We start from the raw sequence: 21,986 nt of genomic DNA on the forward strand, positions 1-21,986 counted from the left end.
AGATGTCTCTGGAAAACCAAAGGAAACAAACACCTTGTGAAATCTTTAAAAATGTAAATACTTGTTCTTGCATTATTTCTTGGCCAAAAGGTCATAATGAACGTAGAATTGTTACACCGTGTCGATTACGATTGGCTATCCGTCAGTGCATGGCCAATGTGAGATTTGCCCTTCAAATTCTATAAGGTTTTATGTCATGGTCCATCACTTTTAGACCCAGTGCCAGGCTCCCACAGCGCTCTTTGGTGTTACTGCTCATATGCCGCTTACAATGTTTAAGAAGCTAACAATTTGTAAAGATCTACCTGTTTTACCATAAGGGAAAACAATCAAATATTGTGTCTACACCTATTATGTATGCTTAGGCAGTTATTTGATGATGCCACTAGGCCTCTCTGGTATAATGTCTTCACTTGACACTGGACGTGTACAAAACCATCAAGCAATCAAAGTCGAAAATCAGTTCCTAAAAGATAACTTCATATATTCTCTATATTTTATTGCATCTGTGCAGGATATGTGTATTCAAGCATACCAGGTGATGGATTTCTTGCAGCAAGTGAGATAACATTGTCTTCCCAGAGACACACTGAGAAGCAGGTGCTGAAAACTTTAGAGAAATAAACACACTGGCTAGCAGCTACTCTAGCAGCTAGTCTGTTAGTGCTGTGCTGAATGAGCACTTCCATTCCAGCACATTACAGCAGTCTGATAAAGAGCAGCTGCTGTGTAATTTCACTGCCCTGCAGAGTGACGTTAATGTGTGTCTACACTTGTGTGTTTGTTTTGTTTTATCCGTGCCGCCGATGATTCCCTTACAATCCCTGGAGCCCCAATCTAGCAGTTACTCGGTTGCTTTGAAGTAGCCCACCCCATGTTGCTTCCCATTGTGAGTTATTTGTCCGTGTGCGGTTGGAAATGACCTCCAGTCTGGTTAGCAGGCATCCAGAACTCGCTTGTCCGCACCCCGCTCTGACTGACTGTGCATCTTCATGTATGCGAGAAGAGTTTAAGTGCCTGAGAAGTGATCTCATGCAAGCCTGAGAGTGACAGGGCACCTGTGGTCGGACCTCACCGTGAACCCGAAAACACATATGACACACTCATGTGCTCAGTATGGACTGGCAAAGTTGTGCAATGCGACCCATCTCCCTTCGTAGCTTCAACAGTATTATCCCCCACCACCAAATTTCATCTGGCCCCACCACCTGTTGCCTGCTGTATTTCACTCAGGCCCAGATTCTTCTGTTTCCCTTCATAAGCAACAGCGCTTACAGCTCTGCAAGAAGTAGGCATGACCCTGGGGGCGGCAATCCTAGACTAATCTAATTACTCAGAGTCAAGGCTTGAATAAGATTCTACACCAACTTGAAATTTCTTAACTCAATCTAGCAGAAAAAGTGTTACACAGTAAACAAGTCAAGCTGTCAAGCAGTAGTGCAGATTAGGGAATGGGTCCAGACAATGTGGCTTAAAGGTACTCCATGTAGCTGAGACATACTTAGTAGTGGCTCCCAGGCACAATAACCTGAGAAATTACAAATTATTCATTTTGCTTTTGAAAACAGTTTTGTGAACTTCTCATTTAAGAACTATTAAAAGTTCCTGAAGGGCAGAGTTTTTAGCTGAGCATTAATTAGCTGGCTAACTATTGCTAATATAATTAGCCATGGATGACTGTCATTTTATCTGATGAAAAAAATACAATGCCTGTTTTCATCCTGCCCCACAGTTTATAAACTTGTACCAGAATGTAAGTGGAATGTAATTCTGCTGTTTACTCTTTGAGAAACATTACGAATTCATATGATGATGGCTAATTAGCAAGCTAACTATTGCTAATAAAATTAGCCATGGATGACTGTCACTTTATCTGATGAAAAAAATACAATGCCTGTTTTCATCCCGCCCCACGGTTTATAAACTTGTACCAGAATGTAAGTGGAATGTAAATCTGCTGTTTACTCTTTGAGAAACATTACGAATTCATATGATGATGGCTAATTAGCAAGCTAACTATTGCTAATAAAATTAGCCATGGATGACTGTCACTTTATCTGATGAAAAAAATACAATGCCTGTTTTCATCCCGCCCCACAGTTTATAAACTTGTACCAGAATGTAAGTGGAATGTAAATCTGCTGTTTACTCTTTGAGAAACGAATTCATATGATGATGGCTAATTAGCAAGCTAACTATTGCAAAAAAGGCTTGATAGCAATGTTCTCTCTAATATTTCATGTGTCTGAGCGAACGCACAAACTCCCTGAGCGGTCCCTTGGACCACTGTGAGCAACAGCAGACGTGTGCACTGTGGTCACGCCAGCGTTGAATCCATCCAAGTTACATGGTTCATTAAAATAATCAAATCACAGCATTTACATTTATGTTAGACTACTTTTAATTAACTGCTTTAGCCCACTTACAATGAAAATTAAAAAACAAATTTGTTCATGACCTGTGTAGTATGTTAGCACTATTGGAAGTAATAAATAAAGAAGATAAATAAAGAAAATAAATACCCGATTTTGTCCTCCGCTGTCCAAAATCAGAGTAATTCAGTTTTTAAAATTAAATAAATACATTTTCAAAGAATCTCTTGGTATTTTTTATTTTCAAATGCAAGTTGTTAGATGAGTTTGTGGAGTTCCAGAAGATAGTCTGAGATAAACACAGACTGGAATTGGCAGAGATAACAGATGTGATTCCTCCTGACTTTTCTTGACATGAAGGGTGAAGAGAAAGGAGAGAAATGAGAGAAGAGATGTGAAGTTATTCAGGAGGTGAAATTATTTCTGTGTTAAAATCTACATACAATGACATGTAAAGGAGTTTTTCTTTTCTAATGTAGCCAAGTGCTTGCTCCTAGTGTGCCGTCTAATTTTTGAGGTTTTCTCTTGGTAATTTTCGGGTCCTTACCTTATAATATAAAGCACTTTGTGGTGACTTATGTTGAGATTTGGAACTATATTAAAAAATGTATTGAATTGAATGTTTTGGCTTACAACTTTTTATTCTGACCTTCTTTTTTATTGATAGTAAGTTTTGGTATTGTGTCTCATGTTTGTGAGCCAAGATCAGTGTGAGCCTTAAGTTTAACCATGTAAACTGTGGTTGGGTTCCTTTTGCAGTTGTCTGTAAATTTGCTTGTCATTATACCTTTGTATGAGTTCACTTCATTGCTTGTTATATCCGAGGGCTCTTTATTCTAAAAAGGTACATTGTTTTCTCTGAACTTTTTACCTTGTTAGACTTTTACTGTAATCTGGAGCTTTCCGTAAGTAAAGGCAAAATATCTGCCTTCTCTTTTTTTCCAGATGGTCTCCATCGTGTTGTTGCCCTCTGCACACTGCGGGTCACTATCATCACTGATGACATGCTGACAAACAGCATCACGGTTCGTCTGGAGAACATGTCCCAGGAGCGTTTTCTATCTCCCCTGCTCAGCCTCTTTCTTGAGGGAGTGGCGGATGTACTCTCCACCAAGCGGGAAGCAGTGTTTGTGTTCAACATCCAAAACGACACCGACGTCCAAGGCTCCATCCTCAACGTAACCTTTTCGGCGCTGCAGCCGGGAGGGGCTCCTGGTAAAGGCATGTTCTTCCCATCTGAGGAGCTGCAGGAGCAGATCTACCTCCACAGGACTCGACTCAGGCTCATATCCACTCAAGAGGTAACGCACAGTCCTGAGGTCAAAAACATCAGAAGCATTAGTAGAAGAAATAAATGTAGCTAAAATTCCTTCTTCCATTCAGGTGTTGCCGTTTGATGATAACATCTGCCTACGGGAGCCCTGCGAGAACTATATGAAGTGTGTATCAGTGCTGAAGTTTGATAGCTCCCCTCCCTTCATCACCTCTGACACGGTTCTGTTTCGACCTATCCACCCCATCAACGGGCTGCGCTGCCGCTGCCCGGTCGGTTTCACCGGAGAATACTGTGAGACCGAGATCGACCTCTGCTATTCAGGGCCCTGCAAGAACAACGGGAGGTGTCGGAGCAGAGAGGGCGGATATACCTGCGAGTGCCTGGAGGACTTCACAGGTGAGTTAAAAAGAAATAAATAAACAAAGAAGAAGGTATTTAGTGATTCAAATCTGTCAATCAGCTTGCCTTTTTTACCTAAACTATGTTGTGTGTATCCCCGATTACACATATACAACAATACCATATGAAAAGTCTATTATAAGCATAGAGCTCATTTTGTTTGTGATAACAGTTTAAATAACCTGTGCAAAGCTGCTAAACCGCACAGACGGGTTGTAAAAGGTCCCACAGCCCATTGTTGTAGCTTGAGGTTGACCCCAGTACAGAAAGGACATGCTTTGTAGTACCGCAGGTAAAGCCACCTGCTTCCACACATGCATACAGTACACGAGATTTATTGCTGGAAAGGGGTGTACACAATCCTCACTACACCAGTCAGACCAGCTCTGAAATAACATTTCACCTGTTTTCCAAAACCACAGTAGCGTTAACCCTTTAAGACCTACCATAGAACCAAGTCCGCCAGAGCTTATATTATATTTTTACATGTTGTAGTGCCATTTTTGGGAGCATTTCAAGCTGATATACATCAATACAACCATTATAGCCCAGATTTTAATAATATGTATGCATTAAGTGCATAGTAATTACATAAATTGCAAAAAAGTACAATAAACTACCAAAAAATTGAAAATCGTTTTTGTTTTTTTAACATATATTTCAAGTTAGAGAAATTTAAGAGGCTTATCCCTCAAAACTGTAAATACAAAAAAGTTGCACAAAATAGTTTCCCACCACAGGAAATTTATTTTGAGTGTCTTCATAGTTTTATTTTTGAAATACACCAATTTTTATATACTGCAGGAAAAATGAAAATAAATATTATAATGCAAATTTGCAAAAAAAACAGCATATGCATCAAAATAAACTATTTCCAGCAGTGCAATATGAGTCCTAAGCATCCCAGAAACGACACAGAAAGTCATAAAGTCAAACATAACTTTTAAAACCACCAGTATAGGCTCATGAGGCCCTGATGGTAAAAACTAAAGTTCCGCAAAATGACGTCACTTCCGGTATCAGGCAGGTCATGGCGGACATGCAATAGTTCGCGCTGATGGACGTAGGAAGTGTTACGAACAGCTGCTCGGATCGGCAAAGCGTGTTTCTGGAATATTATGTGTTTGTTGCTGCAAGTGCTTTTATGCAATTTTTGCAAAGCTATATGTGGAAGGAAACTGTGACCGAGGACAAGCTGATGGCATAAGATGTTTTCATCTTATTGTTTCATATGCAAAAAAAATATAGCGCTAGCTTACGTGGTTGCAGTGCTACCGGGATTTAAAAATAGTTACGCAAAACGGAGCATGCCCGCTCCGACCGGCTTTAAAGGGTTAATTTCTTTTGACGAGTAAAGAATATTGGCAAGTAAACAAATTGCCTGATAATCCTCATATATCAGTGAGTCACACACCAAGACTCAACAGATCAGTACAATTAAAAGCTGCTCCTGTCAATATTTTTCTATTAACAATGGGAAAGTTATAATTACAAAAGGAATGACTTGTAGGGACAAATCCAGAGAATTATAACTAATCTCTGTAATCCAGCTTGGCACTGCAGAGCATCTCAGCGTGTTTATGCTCATCTTTATTTTGTTTTTCTAACCTGTAACTTATGTAGCGTATTTATTTACACATAAACTCCGTGCCGTAAACACCGAATAACTTTACAAAGATGTAAATATAAGCTAAAATGCGCACATACAGTGAAATGTAAAAGAAATGTGAGACTAAAAGGTTTAAGTGTTCTTCTGAATTAAGACACAAGTGTAATTGACTTCAGGTCAGAGGGCAGCTTGTTCCAAAGAATAACACCGCAGTAACTGAAAGCACCATCAACACACTTGGTGACCTGAGAGGTTGCGCCGGATTATAGACACTGAGAAAGTCCACAGTGTACTGGGGGATCAGATCATTGAGTTTATGAACCAGAAGAAGGATTTTAAAGGTTATTCTGTATTGAACTGGGAGCCAGAGAAGTGACTTCAGCACTGGGGTAATATGGTCAAATTAGCATGTTCGTGTAAGGAGTCTGGCTGCTGCTTCATTCTGAATGAGTCTGAATGAGAAGTCATTTACTCACTCAGAGAAAAGGAAGATAAACATGAATACATTTTCTGTCTCTGACTTTTTGAGCCTACAGCAACTCGTCTCTGTTCAGTTCTAAGAAGTCTTGAGACTTCCAGCAGTTGATGTCATCATTGAACCTTGTTAGTATGTGAACAGAAATTAGATTATTAGAGGAAAATGACAAGTACAACTGTGTGTCATCTTTGTGTGAATGGTGGTAATGGGTATTGTTTATCATATTACCAAGCAGGAGCATACAAAGGTTAAAGAATAAAGGACCAAGGACAGATCCTTGAGGAACCCCCGAATGAATTTTTGTTCCTCTAGATCAAAACCCATTAACTGAAACTGAAACTTCTACCCTTAAGGTATGATGGAATTTTATCCTGTCTTCCTTCTCTCACCCCAACCGGTCGCAGCAGATGGCCCCGCCCCTCCCTGAGCCTGGTTCTGCCGGAGGTTTCTTCCTGTTAAAAGGGAGTTTTTCCTTCCCACTGTCGCCAAAGTGCTTGCTCATAGGGGGTCATATGATTGTTGGGTTTTTCTCTGTATCTATGAAGCGCCTTGAGTCGACTTTTGTTGTGATTTGGCGCTATATAAATAAAATTGAATTGAATTGAATTGAAAAACAATCAAGAATATGACATGAAAAACTGAATCATGAAGTCTAAAAAGAATCGAGCATATCAAACGATCAGCTGCACATTTCCCACAAGAAGTCTAAAATAAAAGGAAAAACTACTTCAGGTAAACGTTAAGCTCTGTTTGCTAAAAACAAAGTAACCACTGCAGGATCTTAGCTTTGAGACGCATTTAGTTGTTTAGCAGTACACTAGCAAAACACAGCAAGCTGCCTGCTAACTTCAAACATGGACGTAAACAGTGCAGAGCTAAATATTCCAAATACTGAGATTACAAGTGTTTTGCAAGTGTTAAAGTAACTCAGTACTCCGTTAGTTGATGAGCTATGGGAAAGTTCGGAGCCTTTCATCATTCACATTCAAGCACTTTGCAAAATATTTCCGAATATCAGTGATCTTCCTCCCATACTTCCCCCTTGTACATCTGATACCTGACTGTCTCCACTCTTCTCTCCCTAATAGAGCCTAAACGGGCTCTGACAGCCTCCTGCTTCCCACCCCTCTGTGTCTCCCGACGCTCTGCCCCCCCTCTCTTTCTCATCCTCCATCTTATCTCAAGTAATTACCTGATTATATCTGACTTTGTCACTCATACTTCTTCTCGCCTTCTCCTCCTTGTGCCCATGTCCATCTTCTCCACCCACCCATCATATTTCCTTTACCTGCATCTCGGTGTCCCCTCTTTGAAGGTCACAGTTCAACTCCTGATACTCAAGGGCCATCAGGGACTATTATGGGGCTGATGACAAGGGGAAGGCCTGTTTTGTCCTCTTCAGGTTTCCTGCATTACAGGGAAACAGATCCTTATAATTCCCCCTAGGAAAAAAGGATTATGCTGAGGAGAGAAGGGCCATTACCTGGTTCCAAGCTGTGCAGTTTTGGGGGTCTGTGTGGGCCCTGGAAGAGTAGAGCTTGTCTAGACAGCAGATTGACACAAAACGCAGCATGGGACGCGGTGGCACCTATCACAAATATTATTACAGTCGGAAAGAGGCCTGCTGGCGTATTTACGTAGGAATTTTAAATGAGCAGAGCCAGGAAGCTGGGGCCAGTTGGCTGATTTTGGAAAAGCTAAAACCACATGGTCATTTAGAGGAATTTTCCCTTCCCGGACCTGTTGCGAAATTAAATTAGATAATGTAATATATCATGTATTTGATACCACCATGCAGCTTCAGTTAAGCAGTTAGCATGTGAAGGAGAAGTTTATGAGGGTAGCGATAACCTTATGACCAATGGGTAGTCAAGTAAGTTTGACCAGGCCTTCAGCAGCTCTGAACAGGAAGCCAAGCAAAGCAGCCACAGATGGATGAAAAGGGTTGAGGCTACAGGTTTAACATGTTCGCTGATACTGCTAGATTAATCTAGAAGACTGGAAGATTAATCCACTCCATAACATGTCCCGTACCCCAAAAACCACAGCGTATTTATGATGTAAGATGGGGAATTATTGTTTGCTTTTCTGCAAAATTAACATGAAATCACAAACTGCTAATGAAGTACTTGAATTTAGTAAATTTAGTATAGTTGTTTTCTTATTTCCTGTAAAAACCAAAGGTAGTTTCTAGTGTACCTACCTTTAAGTAGCCTTAAGTGTGCCTACCTTTGCAGCTAAATAAATAAATTATATCAAAATTCTGTTTAATTGCAGGGGTTTTATGCCTTTAGTTGCGGGCATATCAGAAAATGTTGCCAAAGTGACTTAACCTAAGGTTTATTATCAGGATGGTAAAAACAAACAGGAATGCACTCATCCAAAAGTGGATTTCTTTTGTCCCCAACTTTGAATCACTCTAAGAGGTATTTAACTGATCAGCTGTTATCTGATCCTTGTTCGGTTTACAAGTTTAAAAGTGCAGTTAAATATAAGTTTAGCCATGCACTCAGCTTAGTGAAGGAAAGCCAGCAGTCTTATCCCTGTCAGCTTGCTTTCTTTTTGCAGTCTTTGTCCCTCCATCGTGACTCTTTTTCCAAACTCTCTCTTCTCTCCAAACATGGCCAAATTACCTTCTGGCTAAGAAGTGTGCTTCTCAGAAAAGACCAGTAAACAAGGTTTTGTCAGTGTTATTAACTGTTTGGAGGGAGGCGTGCCTTTCTTGAACTGATGTTTTTGGAGGGACTTTAACAACAGAAAGTTAATGCCATGTTTAACGTGTGCATGTTAGTTGAATAAATGTGCTTTGCTGATAATCAAAGGCATCTTGTTTAAACAACTGGATTCCTTTAGGCTGAGTGAGGTCTGTATTTCAGTCAACTGTGGAAGGTACGCTTCACATAAAAGATAACATAGTGATAACAAATTGATGAGACAATCAGATGACATTTATTATCATTGCTACATTGCATTGTGGGGGTGGACCAAGCACCAGCAAGAATGGGAAATTAAAAAAAAAAATCTCATGCAAGCTTTAGTTCAAAATTTTTCATTTTGCATCTGTTGCTGACACAAGAGCTTTCATAATATATTGTTTCATTTTTAGTTATGCATTTCATAGTAATGCACTGAGGAAGTCAACAATTTGCATCCATGATGTCATTAAAATGTCAACATAGTGTTGGGGCCAGTGCCACCCCAGAACCCCCATTAGCTCCGCCCCTGGTAGTGCTGCAGCTGAGAAACACAGGCCATATCAATTAGCAGCAAAATGTTTCTCACGGTAAAAAAGATACAATAAACAAATCAGATGCAGAACAGCTCTGTGTAACTTGGTCCCTCTTTTTCTTGCAGGCGAGCACTGTGAGATTAATGCATCATCAGACCGCTGTGTACCAGGTGTGTGCAAGAATGGTGGTACGTGCATCAACCGGCTTGCAGGTGGTTTCATGTGCGAGTGTCCACCCGGGGAGTATGAGAAGCCCTACTGTGAGATGACCACCCGCAGCTTTCCTGGACAGTCCTTCATCACCTTCAGAGGCCTGCGGCAAAGGTTCCACTTCACCGTCTCCTTCATGTAAGTTTGGTGTACTGTAGCATTTTACTGTGAGTGTCAGAAGAGGAAAACATGAGGCTAAGACTATTGAATGTATTCATTTTATATATCCAGGGGTGCACATAAGTGGTTCGCAGGTGCGCATTCGCTGTCAAAATAAAAAACGCGCACCAGATAAGAAGTTGCAACGCGCGTTTGCGAACATAAGATTTTCTGGAGGAGGACAGACATTTGTTTAGAACTCTTAAAGATGTCGAAGAAGCTCCTTTAAGCAATTACTTTGGTGTTCCTCCACCTCCAAAGAAATGTCAGAGGAGTCCGAACTGCAAAAGAAGCGCGTATTCTCGGAAAAGTGGTTGCAGGAGGTGAGCTGGCTTCAAACAAATGATGAACGCACAGAGATGTGGTGCGGAATATATCGTGAAAATCCCACTCTAGCGGACAACTCCTTATGTGGTGCACGTTTTTTATTTTGACAGTGCATGCGCACCTGCGGACCACTTATGTGCACCCTTGTATATATCCCATATATATATATATATATATATATGATCTTTTTGGAGCACTTTTGGTGCTAAAAGGTGAAACACTCACTTTGGCTAAACAAACTTTTCTGCGCACATGACAAACCCTTTGTTTGTTTGTTTTTTCATAAAGGTATGGCTTTTTAAGCTTCCTCTTATCATGAGATCTCTTTGTGCAGCACTAGAGCGTGAGACTGAAGGTAAAAGTGTGTTTTATATGCCAGATGTGAGAGTTGGCAACCATGCTCCCATAATAAACTGTGTGTGTGCCATAAAAGAACTGTAATCTTGACAGGTGTAGTGGTGATTAGTAAGCAAAGAGGTAGACACAAAAGATACCATTATTTAACGTCCCACAATTAAACTCCCCTTCCATCTATCACTACATGGCCAATTTAACTTCAGTATTTACACTGAAATAACTTAAAAATACAACGGCAATAAATGCTGTCAGTATAAAAAGGGAATTAATAAATATTCCATTGTAGTAGATTCACAAAAATAGTCATTATTCAGAGATACCCTTCTTAGCAGTTCTTGGTAAATGTAGGATGCCACAGACAGCAACCCCAGTGTACACCTGCAGTTCAGCAAGTTCATGCCTTTGCCTTTAATTTCTCCTTTACTTAGTAAGTGGTAGTTTTCACTGTTAAACAGCAGTAGTAAAATGATGGGATAATGAAGTTAAATCAAATGGGATCATATTGTGGGAATAAAAAAATAATCAAAAAATGACACCCTGTGTATAATGAAGTATTGAATCCCAATGCATGCAGTGTTTACCCCAAACAGCTCTGGCAGGTAGCCTAATGTGTAGAAACACATTATTTTAATTAATCTAAATTATCATTCCAAATAAAAATAAAAACCCTAGTGATGATTTTACTAAAAAAGCAAAAAGAAAATTTTTAGCAGTTTTAGCTTGATAGCTAAGCGCATTAATTATTATTAAGTATCACAGTTTTACGCTTGCCTTACTTTTTGTAGCTTCCAGCTAACTCTGATCAGAGCAGCTGTAAAGCCAATAGATGCACAATGATTTATACATGATAAACTAATATGACTTCAGCTAAATCCCTGATAATAGCTAGTTAGTTGGACATGCTAATGATTGCAGCTGAGAATAACTATGGAAAAAGACATTTTTCCGAATGGTTTCAGAATTTAGTGTCACTATTTAAAATTCAGCCACCTGTGAGCATTTGTGCGTGTCATAAGTAGCAATTTAAACACAGTGGAAGTCAGCAAACTAAAGTGTGCCAGCTGGGACGTGCCGAGACATGCATGCACTTTTCCATTGTGTCTCACCTCCTTGAATACGTACATAGAGATGCACATTCAGGAACAACCAAGGTATAATTCACACAGTACATCTGAACGTGAAGATTTATGATTTGTGCCTTTCACACTTTTTAAAACAAAGTGGAACCGCCAGAGGAAAAACAGTCGTACTGTACATATTACAAAAAGAAGTACTTCAACTCATTTTTACCAGTAATAGGTGAGATGATTTTGTAAATCTGTGGACAGAGTGACGGTGAGAAAGGTTGCCAGTGAGGTGAAAACAGGAAAGGCTGTGTGATTTGTTTCCTAGATTCCCTTATCAGTGTTTGGCTTCAGCCATCCTGACTTCCTGCCCTCCTGGGCTCACTGGCATCTGCCGGCTGACTCCACTGCCCTCACCTTACACTCCAAACACACAGACAAACACACACACATCTGAACTTTGAACCCCGTAGAACACACACACAAGTAGGTGCTGGCTCATTTGCCAGGCCTTTTGTGTCGTTTTCACATGTAGACACAGTCATGCACCGTCTACTTCAGAAGCGCCGTTTCCTCTGTGCTTTACACATCCTTCCTTTCCTTTCCAAGTGACTTTTCCTCAAGAACGCCTCGGTTCTTTTCGTCATAAAACTTTCTGCAAGGTTCTCGACCTTTCAGTCCCGCACTGTTTGGGTTGGAGAGACGTTAAAAAATGTGATGGGAAACACGAGCACACCGTAAAGAAAAACAGCTGTAATTCACGCAGCCCTTTCTATGGCACATATATGAAAATTCCTTTTATCAAAGTTAATCATCTTTACAAAAATTTTTTCAGGTTTGCTACCAGGGAAAGAAATGCCCTGCTCCTCTACAACGGCAGGTTCAACGAGAAACACGACTTCATCGCCCTGGAGATCATCGGTGAACAGATTCAGCTCACCTTCTCTGGAGGTTAGGCCCTGTAATGCGTGATCGTCTGCTTTTGTGTGTGCGACTGTTGCGTATCAGTTCTCGGCTGCATTATAAGCAGATTAATTCGGCGTAAGTACGCGTTATCTAAAGTGACTTTTACAGAGACGTAGGTACATAATTCTTATCTATCTCCACTTTCTTTAGACAAATGTGCGTTAGTGCACACACAAATTATCCAAATATAGTAGAATCAAACATGATGCTTTAAAGGATAGGAGCGTTTTATTTTGAAAGGACTGATTAATGGTGACACCTAACCAGTGTTGGGAAGGTTACTTTAAAAATGTATTCCATTACAGATTACAGAATACATGCCCCAACATGTATTCTGTAACGTATTCCGTTACGTTACTCAATGAGAGTAACGTATTCTGAATACTTTGGATTACTTAATATATTATCATGCTGTTTACAACTACGTGAATGTACTATTGCTGTGATTTATTACTGTTACTGAAGGTCCGCGGCTCCGAACCGTAGTAAAGGGACCTCTGGCTAATACGGTGGGTTCTGTGTCAGGCTCGTAGCTGAAAACTAGCTTTACTTTGTTGTCTGGGTCAACTTTGCTTGCCAGAGACAGAGAGAGGCGTTGAAAGGCTGCTCCAACGGAACTTATTGTTTTTGGAGGAAAACACGAACACGGTGTACAGTCGAGTCTTAATAGCTTACTTACAACTGGGCTCGTCAGGCACTCTTCTTGGCTGCAGTGGTTATTATTATATTTACATGCTTCCAGCTCCCGTTTTTGCTCGAAGACAGCTCGTACTTTTCCTTTTTCTCCCTCCCTCGCTCACAGACACATAACGTGTATGGCAGTCCATTCTCCCTGCAGCACGGACTACACTGCCTATGATGCTACATTCTTTAGAGCTATGCCTGTAGCATTCTGCCTATTAGCTTAGCACAACAACAACAGGCGCTCTCTCACCCAGGAAACATGCAGAGAGAGAGCGGCACCCTGTAACCATGGCAACCGTAATGCTGCCACCTGGAACAACAGAACGTAGCTGTCAAACAAAACCCAAACAGTCCTGACCTGCCACAATATGAAACAGGGAAGTACCGCCGTGTAATCCATTTATTTCAACAAAGTAACTGTATTCTAAATACCACCTTTTTAAACGGTAACTGTAACGGAATACAGTTACTCATATTTTGTATTTTAAATACGTAACGGCAGTACATGTATTCCGTTACTCCCCAAAACTGCACCTTTTTTTTTTTTTTTTTGCCTGTCCCGTTTGGCTCTTTTGCCATCAGAATTTGTCTAAAGGCAAAGAAAGATGCCCAACGGATTTACTTTACCAAATTGACCATCCCAGCTTTGCCGTAATGGTCCATTTGATTCACCTTTTATTGTTTATTTTATTTTAACTTGCTGAATACGGGACAGACACTGCACCTAACTGGCCAAAAAACACCACCACAAAATCCACGATGACTAAGGTCCATAAGCAGCACGACAGTGGCAACTTACTTGTTTTAAACGTTTTTGAAAGATCAATTCGTAAAAACATTAGCGCATTTAAACTCATCCAAGTGTGCTCACACACCCAGCATCATTGTTACAACTGGTAACTGTTGAATGCAGATCAAACACATGTTCTCTGAGCTGAGTCTACTTTCCCATGGTCGCGTACAGGGAGGGATCCAGTTCAGTTTGATTATTTTGGGTGAAGCCTGTTCGGGAGAGAAGCCAAGTCCTTGTGCCCTGCTTCAAAACTGACATATATCTAAACGTTCGACAGATGAATCATCAAATTAAATCTTTTGAATTATGAGTCACGTTTAATGAGAGGAGGGAAGCTCTCAGGATTATTTGCAGTAATTTTCTTTCTGTGCTTTTCATTGGTGAAGTAGGACATCAGTTATTTGTGTTTGCTCCTTATCTTTCTATACAAAGACTCACACACACACACACTCAAGTCCTTAATGTTGCCGTGCTGTTTACCGATTTCCCAGAGCAGGGCATGTGTGCCCCGGCTGCTCCTGCCCTTGACAAACAGGGTGAACCCTCTGCAAATCTGGTGCTGTTGTGCACTACAGTCTTCACACTGAGAATCACTGATGCTGCAGACTAATGCGTGCTGATTTATGATCTGTGTGGTGTGCGTGCATGTCAAGATAAGACGCAGTTAATGTTTATTAGTAACTTATCAATAGCCAGTGGTTTATGTTTTAAAAATTGAAGTAATCCATGTATCGTGTTACAACGAGGTAAAACTTTTTAACCTTTAAAAGAAAGAGAGTACAGCCTTAGTATAAAGAAAAGATCCTTTTCTGCTAATGTTTGCAAGCAGTTTGACCCTGATTGACAATTTGATTTGATTATTTTAAGCCCTTGTGTACAAATCGAGAAGTAGCATGCCTGTGTAGTCATGTGCACAAATCAAGTTGCAGAATTAACTAATAGCAATTTGTTTCTCATGCAGGTGAGACAAAGACCACAGTGGCTCCCTACGTCCTGGGTGGAGTCAGTGACGGTCAGTGGCACTCAGTCCAGCTCCATTACTACAACAAGGTAAGAAATGCAAGCAGTCAGGTCGCTTCCGTGTTTTCTTCCCTCCTCTTCCAGAAACTTTTCCCATTCTCACCACTAAAACAAAGGATCCTGGCTCAGAGTTGGGAGAGAAGAGTTTGTGCTTGAATTTGATTTTTTTTTCCTGTTTTGGTGTGCGATCATAATACTGGGGTGATAGTGTGTTTAGCCAGGGTTGAGGGTTAGTGAGTTCAGGAATTGTGTTGTGGGAGTGAAGAGGATTTCTTTGATGTTGACCGGTGATTTGTGAGATTATCTAAAAGTGTAGTTAGGTCGTTCTCCTGTGTTTCAGTCCTAAACTCTGAATTATAGCCTGGCTTCAAGTGTTAAAGTTCACTAAAGTGAATGTAGCATGTCTGTCTTAGTTAAGCGTGAATGACCTCCATATGCAGCCCAAGCATATTTCCATAATGCCATAGTCTTGAGGTATTCCTAATCACCAACATCCGTGGGAATTATCAGTTTGTTTCACTCACAGCTCAAAGTGATTTCCTAAAATGTTCCCACGATGGTCCTGTTTTCTAAATGAGAAAAAAACCCGACTTTGATTATTTCGCAGTGTAGCTTGAGTATCCTCTTCAGCTGCAATATTATATTAAAAGGGGTTTACGTTGCAGTCAGTTCCTGGTGTTACTTGACAAACTTCCACCCTGCAGGCGTTGTTCTTATAATATTAAGCCAGACGAGAAATAAGAGAACGCTCTGTTTCTGAGGATGAACAAGCTTTTGTGTCGTGTTTGGTTGCTGTAAAATTGAACGTTTGATAACTGCATTTAACGTTTGCTGTCAAAACAGAGTACTCATCAACCCAGTGTATGAAAGTTGAAACAGCATTAAATGCACCATCTTCTAGGGGTGGGGAAAAAATCGATACTGTGTAGCATCGTGATATTTTGTTTGCTAATAATGTATCGATACAGGGACAGCAGAAATCGATATTTTGTTACAAACAATTTTTTCATGGACTGGAACATGCTCTGACTTATTTTAATTTAAGACATGTTTTATTTTAATTAAGTTTAAAACTTTTTTATTTAATGTAAAATTATATTTTGTTTTAATTTACTTTCAAATTCTTCAGTTGCTGAAGGGGCTGCATAGTTTTCATAAACTGCATAGTTCAGAATAGCTATAATTGTACCAGATGGTTGCGTTCAGTTAAGTTGGACTAGACTGTAATACAAACCGTTCAGTTTGTCAACAATAAAACTGAAATGAGAGAAAGACTGAGTGTGAGACTTTGATATTAGATAAAATGAATATTGATAAAGTTTACCTTTATGTACAGAATCTGAATATCGCAAAATATTTTAAAAAATTGCAATAATATCGTATCGTGCATTAAGTATTGTGATAATATCGTATCGTGGGATGTACGGTGATTCCCACCTCTACCACCTTCCCGATGCTAATGGATCCTGTCCTCATCAGCATGTGCTGCCTTTACTCTTTGAGTAAGAGGTGTGCTCGTGCTATCCAAAAAATAGTGTTCCATCTTTTTTATTCTTTACTTTCGTGATTTCCCTAAATGTACGCGAGGCCGCAAGCAGTAGCATCATCGGCGTCCTATTACTGCAGCACCTGGGTCTTGCGACCTGTTAAAGAGAGTACCCCGATTCTTGGCCTGACACTTGCCTACAATGCACAGCGTCTCACATTTCACAGGTTGCTCGCCTTTCTTGTGTCCACGAGCTATAGATCCCTGAGCATGTTTGGTTGCCTTGACAGGGACGTATTCATCAACGTTGATGAATCGGGCTGCCGCACTTTATGTGTTAGCTTCTGGGTTACATCTGTACGTCTATTGTTTGAGGTTGTATGACCTTTTTGTCAACTTCTTGACAGAATAGTGATGCTGTAGAAACAATGGTTCAAACCTGCTTCGGTGCTACTGCAAGGCTCATCGCTACTACAGGTATTATTTCTGGATACAGTCTGTTGACATGGAAGACTTCTTTGTTTTGTTTGTCCATGGGGTTGTCAGGTATTTGTAAGAACGCCACCCTGGAAACGAGAGATTAATTCCCATGTCTGAACAGATTTCCTGCTTTGTTCCCTTTCTGTGCAGTTTGCTTTTGTTTTGTTTCTTTTATTTAACTCTACTGATCCTATAGGCTTCCTTTTCGATTCCCCAGCATGCAGATACAAGTAGGCAGCACACGAACGCACGCATTTGTAGCCCCAGTATCGTGTGTGAAGGAGGGGGGCGTGTGCGTTTCGCTTCTGTCAGTCTTGATACAGACCAGTGATTTTCAGAGCTGGCGACACATTCCGTTAAATTAGCCCAAGGCCGACTGCAGCGCTGACACCGGGTCAGCTTTTCCTCATGTGCTGAATGATCAGAAGTCAGATTGACTGATGGTAATATAATCCTCCAAGCACTGGCGGGGGGATTAGTGGAAATGAATATGGCAGAAAGCAGTAATGTTCTCACAATAGATTAGGCCTGTTGACATGTGTATGTAGGAACATGATGAAGCCTCACATAGGATCTCTCTGTCTTTGTCTCAAACACACGCAGTGTGTGAGTCAGTCTGCACCAACGGGTTGTGTTGTGGTTGTATTCCCGTATGAACGCAAGGTTGCCGATGTCCTTTTGCAGTTAAATTGCCATCCTGCAGCAACTAGGTCACTGTTAATAGAGGGATTTTCTGTTTCATGTGGTCTGTGTATCTGAGGTTTTGGTTGGACTCTGAATGAAGTACATAATGTGAATTTCATTGTATGCAGATGACAACAGATTTAACACAGTCATCTTATCTCAAACAGATTGCATGCGATTGCCATTCAGTCACAAACTGATAGCACATCAACTCCATCTTATTGCTCTTTTCTTCCCATCTTGATGCACCAATATCTGTTTTAAAGACAGAACTGACTGCAAGTCGTCATAGGATTGGTCGCCATCTTCAGGGCAACCAGTTAAAAGCAAACTTTAAAAACAAAAACAACCCAAAACTGATATTTCTCCTTGTATAGAAAGAAAACAAACAACACACACAAAGTAAAGTCAAAGCTCCCTCAAGCCTGTAATAGCTCGTGATAATGGCTTGCTTTATTTTTAATCACTGGCTTTAAACAAGTTAGCAGTTGTCCCAAGGAGGTGCAACTTAATCCAGGGTTGTTGGCCCCACATACAGTCTAATTGTATTGTTTAACGGCACGCTCACGCAGTCCTCACACACACATGCACACACACCACGGTTTATTGGGTCAAACGATAAGGCGAGTGAAGCTGTGTACGACTTTATGTTTGCCCCCTTTTTTTCAAGTGTCTGTAGCTGTCATCTGAAGAATTAGGGTGCCTCTAATAAAAACTGAAAGTCAAAGGTCAGGGGAGGGTTGGCATGACAACAGACATGGATTTGCAATTGTTGCGGTGATGAGAGTCGACTGGAAAGCTGGGCGTGCATGCGGTTAAATCCGGGGGAGGGGGGGCAGACAAATCGAGAGTGTGCGTGTTTCTGAATGTGTGCTAATGTGTGTACCCCTATTAGAGAATGCCACACAATACCAATGGAAGGATAAAGACATTGTTGAGATTCCATAGAGCAAAGACTCAAGGACAGCCGACTGTTAGCAAACTCAAACAGGATGCACAGACGCAAACACAGATAAAGTGTGTTGAAGGGATATTCCTGGAGCAGCTGGAGGTTTTCTCCTGGGTTTTGATGTGTGTTAACTACAGGAAGTGATGCGTCTTGTTGCAGGAAATGATGCAATTTAGGACACTGGGCAGGATATGAGTTGTATCGTGATTGTGTGTCTGCTAGGCCACCTGCATGGAGGTTTTCACTCAACCTCGCAGCAACTACAACCTTAAAGTTAATTTCATGAACTCCACAGGTACCTCTTTAGTTACTATCAGAGTGTTAACAGTAAATATAAGTTTGCTACTTCCCACATATGCTGTACTCCAATAATCCTGCGCCTCTATTTCATGTATTATTATTATTGATATGTTGTTGGTTAGTACATTTAGACAAGTGAACCATGGAAATGATTAATAAGGTGGAATTTACAACAACAATCTTAGTAACATTTTATATCATATTTAAAGCCAAACTATGTAAAAATAACCTATAATTAACCTTCATGTAGCCCATCCTCATCGTCCTAAATCCAGGTCTGCAGACATGACGTGCCCGTGTGTTTGCAGTATTTTTATGATAGTGTTTTTCCCACATGATGTTAGACATGCTCATAGTATCGTGCCGGCTAATATTGGCTGTGATAATTGCAGTTAGGGTGTGCAGACAGCATTCCCAGACAGGCTTAGCGAGTACCATAAGCTCACTCTTACTTTTGCCTTTGCTGTTCTTCCCTCGGTCTCACCGAGGTTGCTTGTGTGGCGGCGTTTTAATCATCAGAACACAAGTGCAAATTGCTTCACAGCATAGTGTGAAATGTTTTTTAATATGCTGTTTTTTAATATGCTGTGTGTGTGTTTTTGCATTCCACCTCTGCAGGACTGAACCTCTCGGTTAATTAGAGACCTGTTACTCACCCCTACTGACAGGCTTTCTTTGATATTTAAAAAAAAAATCTTAAATTTAACAAAGTTGATTTTCACTCTGCTTGTTTTTCAGCTCGGTTAAGTAATCGGTTATGTGTTAAACAATATGTACGTAGCAATTATTGTCAAAATATTCTCAAAACAGCTCAAAAATTGAAACAAGGGTAAGAAAACGTTGGAATTAAAACAAAGAGCTGCAGGAACAGTTTTAAAATAATTAGGTTAGCTGGTAACAGATCAGTAACACGACTGGGTATAAAAAGAGAATCTTAGAGAGGCAGAGTTTTTCAGATGCAAAGATAAGCAAAGGTTTACCAATCTGCAAAAAAACGATGCCTACAAATTGTAGAAGAACTTCAGAATTGATTGATTAGTAATTTATTTCAACATGTGAACAATATACAAGTACATTTAGAAAAAAATACTGTACAAATTACATACAAAAAAATATTAATTTACATGTTGAAAGGGAGTGGGAAGAAGTAAACACTTATTTAATCCCACCCCTTTGCCATAAATTATCAGTTAATATTTAGTCAGCTTCCTTACTGATATAATTTGTAATAAAAACAGTGATCAGATTTCTGATATACTATATACTATAATATCACATCATGAGTTGTTTTTTTTGTTTGTTTGTTTGTTTTTTTAAATAGAGACATTCACTTAATTTCAATATTTTCCTTTTCTTTATAGTTCGTGAAGGTCATATTTTTATAACTCTTTTTGAACAGTTTTATGTTTGGACATTGCTTTAATTCCATATTCAGACTGTTCCATAGTTTCACTCCATGAACAGAAACACAAAAGCCTTTTCTTGTAGTACGTACCTTCATTGTTTTGAAGTTATAATTTTGAAGAATAATGCTACTCAGTTTAAAATTGTGAAAACTGTATTCGTGGCATCATCCACGTTACATAATTTTATGAAAAGACTGAAAATCTGGAGAAATCTCTGTGCGTAAGTCAGTGTTAGATCCCTGTGATCATCAAGGTGATGATTCCAGGGTTGAAATCGCTGCATGGACTCAGGAACACTTCCAGAAATCACTGTTTACGTGTCAACTACAAATGTAGGTTAAAGCGCTATCTTGCAAAGAAAGAAACCCTGCAATCTTTTCTGGGCCAACTCTCATTTAAAACGGACTGAGGCAAAATTGAAAAACTGATCTGTGGAAATTAGAAATGAATTATTTCTGGAAAACATACAGAGAACAGGGACCATCCTGCTTGTTGTCAGCGCTCAGTTGAAAACCCTGCATCTCTGGTGGTATGGGGGTACATTAGTGCCTAATTTATTTAGTTGGAAGCTTATATAATTGGTGTATACCGTCAGTGGTGAAAGGTGCACACAGGTTTATAGCATTATATGCTCCCATCCATTCCATATTCTGTCAGTTTAATTGACTTTTAGTTACATTTTGCACGGCATCCCAGCTTTTTTCAAAAAACATGCATACCGAAATTTTATTAGTTCTCAGAGGGTAAAATATTGGAGGCTCCTGGTAATAGTCTCTGTAAATAAAGACCAAATACAAATATATTAATGCAGATTTTTGCTTTGTCTCGCTTTTCGTCACCAGAAGAGTGGATCCAAACACTTATCTCAGTCTGTGCTGTAAAATAAACACACTCTTACCCTCGTCTTCGTGCTTCTATCCATCTCTTTGTTGATGTTTCAGGATTTATTTGGGTTTGCAGCATGAACTCACACACACACACACACGCGCGCGCAGCCTTACGTACAGGCGCTCAGTGGATAACTGTTTTTAAGATACGCTGCAAAGAGCCCGACAGTGGTTTTGAAGCAGTCATCCATCATCCTTTAGTTGCAGTTTTACATCAACTTGCCCGGGTGGCCGTCGCACAACAGAGTGGCACGCATTCCTTTTTAGGTGTTTAACTGTGTCACGCTCACTCACACACTTCTGTGTGAGTGTTTGCTGCAGATGAAGGGCACAGGGCTCATTGTGTCTGTGTGTGCTATGGTGTTAAACTGCCAGATCTCGTGTTCCTGCACAGACATGGGTGAAGGTTTTGTGTGTTGTCTTTACTAAGTGTTTTTAAAAAAGGTTAAGTAGTTCTGTTTTTTAAGGTGAAGCCCCAGACTCTGCATTCCCAGTCAGGGTGTGTTTTCAGAGGAAGAGGCCATGTTATTCTTTGTTCTTCTTGATGTTTCCACAGACCTTAGACAGTTGAGGTTATCATCACACATAAACACACACAGTGCCTTTAGCTACCTTTAGCTGCTATTTTACCAACTGTAATACAATACAGCAACATGTGTTCATGTTCAAACATTGTAGGTAAACCTACACCCCTCAGAGGAAAAATATTGATTTTAATCATTCGTGATCACTTTTTACTAACTTACTGTAATCATCACATAGTGCTGCACATGTTCTTGTGTCGCTGTTGTGTTACTGGCTTTGTCGATGTGCTGGTAGCCGGGTTTCGGGGCGTTCACGTGTTTGAATGT

General features: G+C 40.2%; 1 protein-coding gene across 9 annotated transcripts in view; it reads left to right on the plus strand.

Moving 5' to 3' along the window:
* celsr1a (cadherin EGF LAG seven-pass G-type receptor 1a) overlaps positions 1 to 21,986 on the plus strand; it is a 106,306-nt gene that overhangs the window by 37,730 nt on the left and 46,590 nt on the right. For all 9 annotated transcript variants that reach the window (XM_087830316.1, XM_087830312.1, XM_087830309.1 and 6 more), the window contains exons 2-6: positions 3,318 to 3,673; positions 3,756 to 4,044; positions 9,489 to 9,711; positions 12,316 to 12,431; positions 14,885 to 14,973. In XM_087830316.1, coding sequence (XP_087686442.1) covers positions 3,318 to 3,673; positions 3,756 to 4,044; positions 9,489 to 9,711; positions 12,316 to 12,431; positions 14,885 to 14,973 — 1,073 coding nt within the window. The remainder of the gene's footprint in view (positions 1 to 3,317; positions 3,674 to 3,755; positions 4,045 to 9,488; positions 9,712 to 12,315; positions 12,432 to 14,884; positions 14,974 to 21,986) is intronic.

This window comes from Neolamprologus brichardi, chromosome 17 (genome assembly GCF_056152115.1).
Source record: "Neolamprologus brichardi isolate AB-2024 chromosome 17, ASM5615211v1, whole genome shotgun sequence".
Lineage (NCBI taxonomy): Eukaryota > Metazoa > Chordata > Actinopteri > Cichliformes > Cichlidae > Neolamprologus > Neolamprologus brichardi.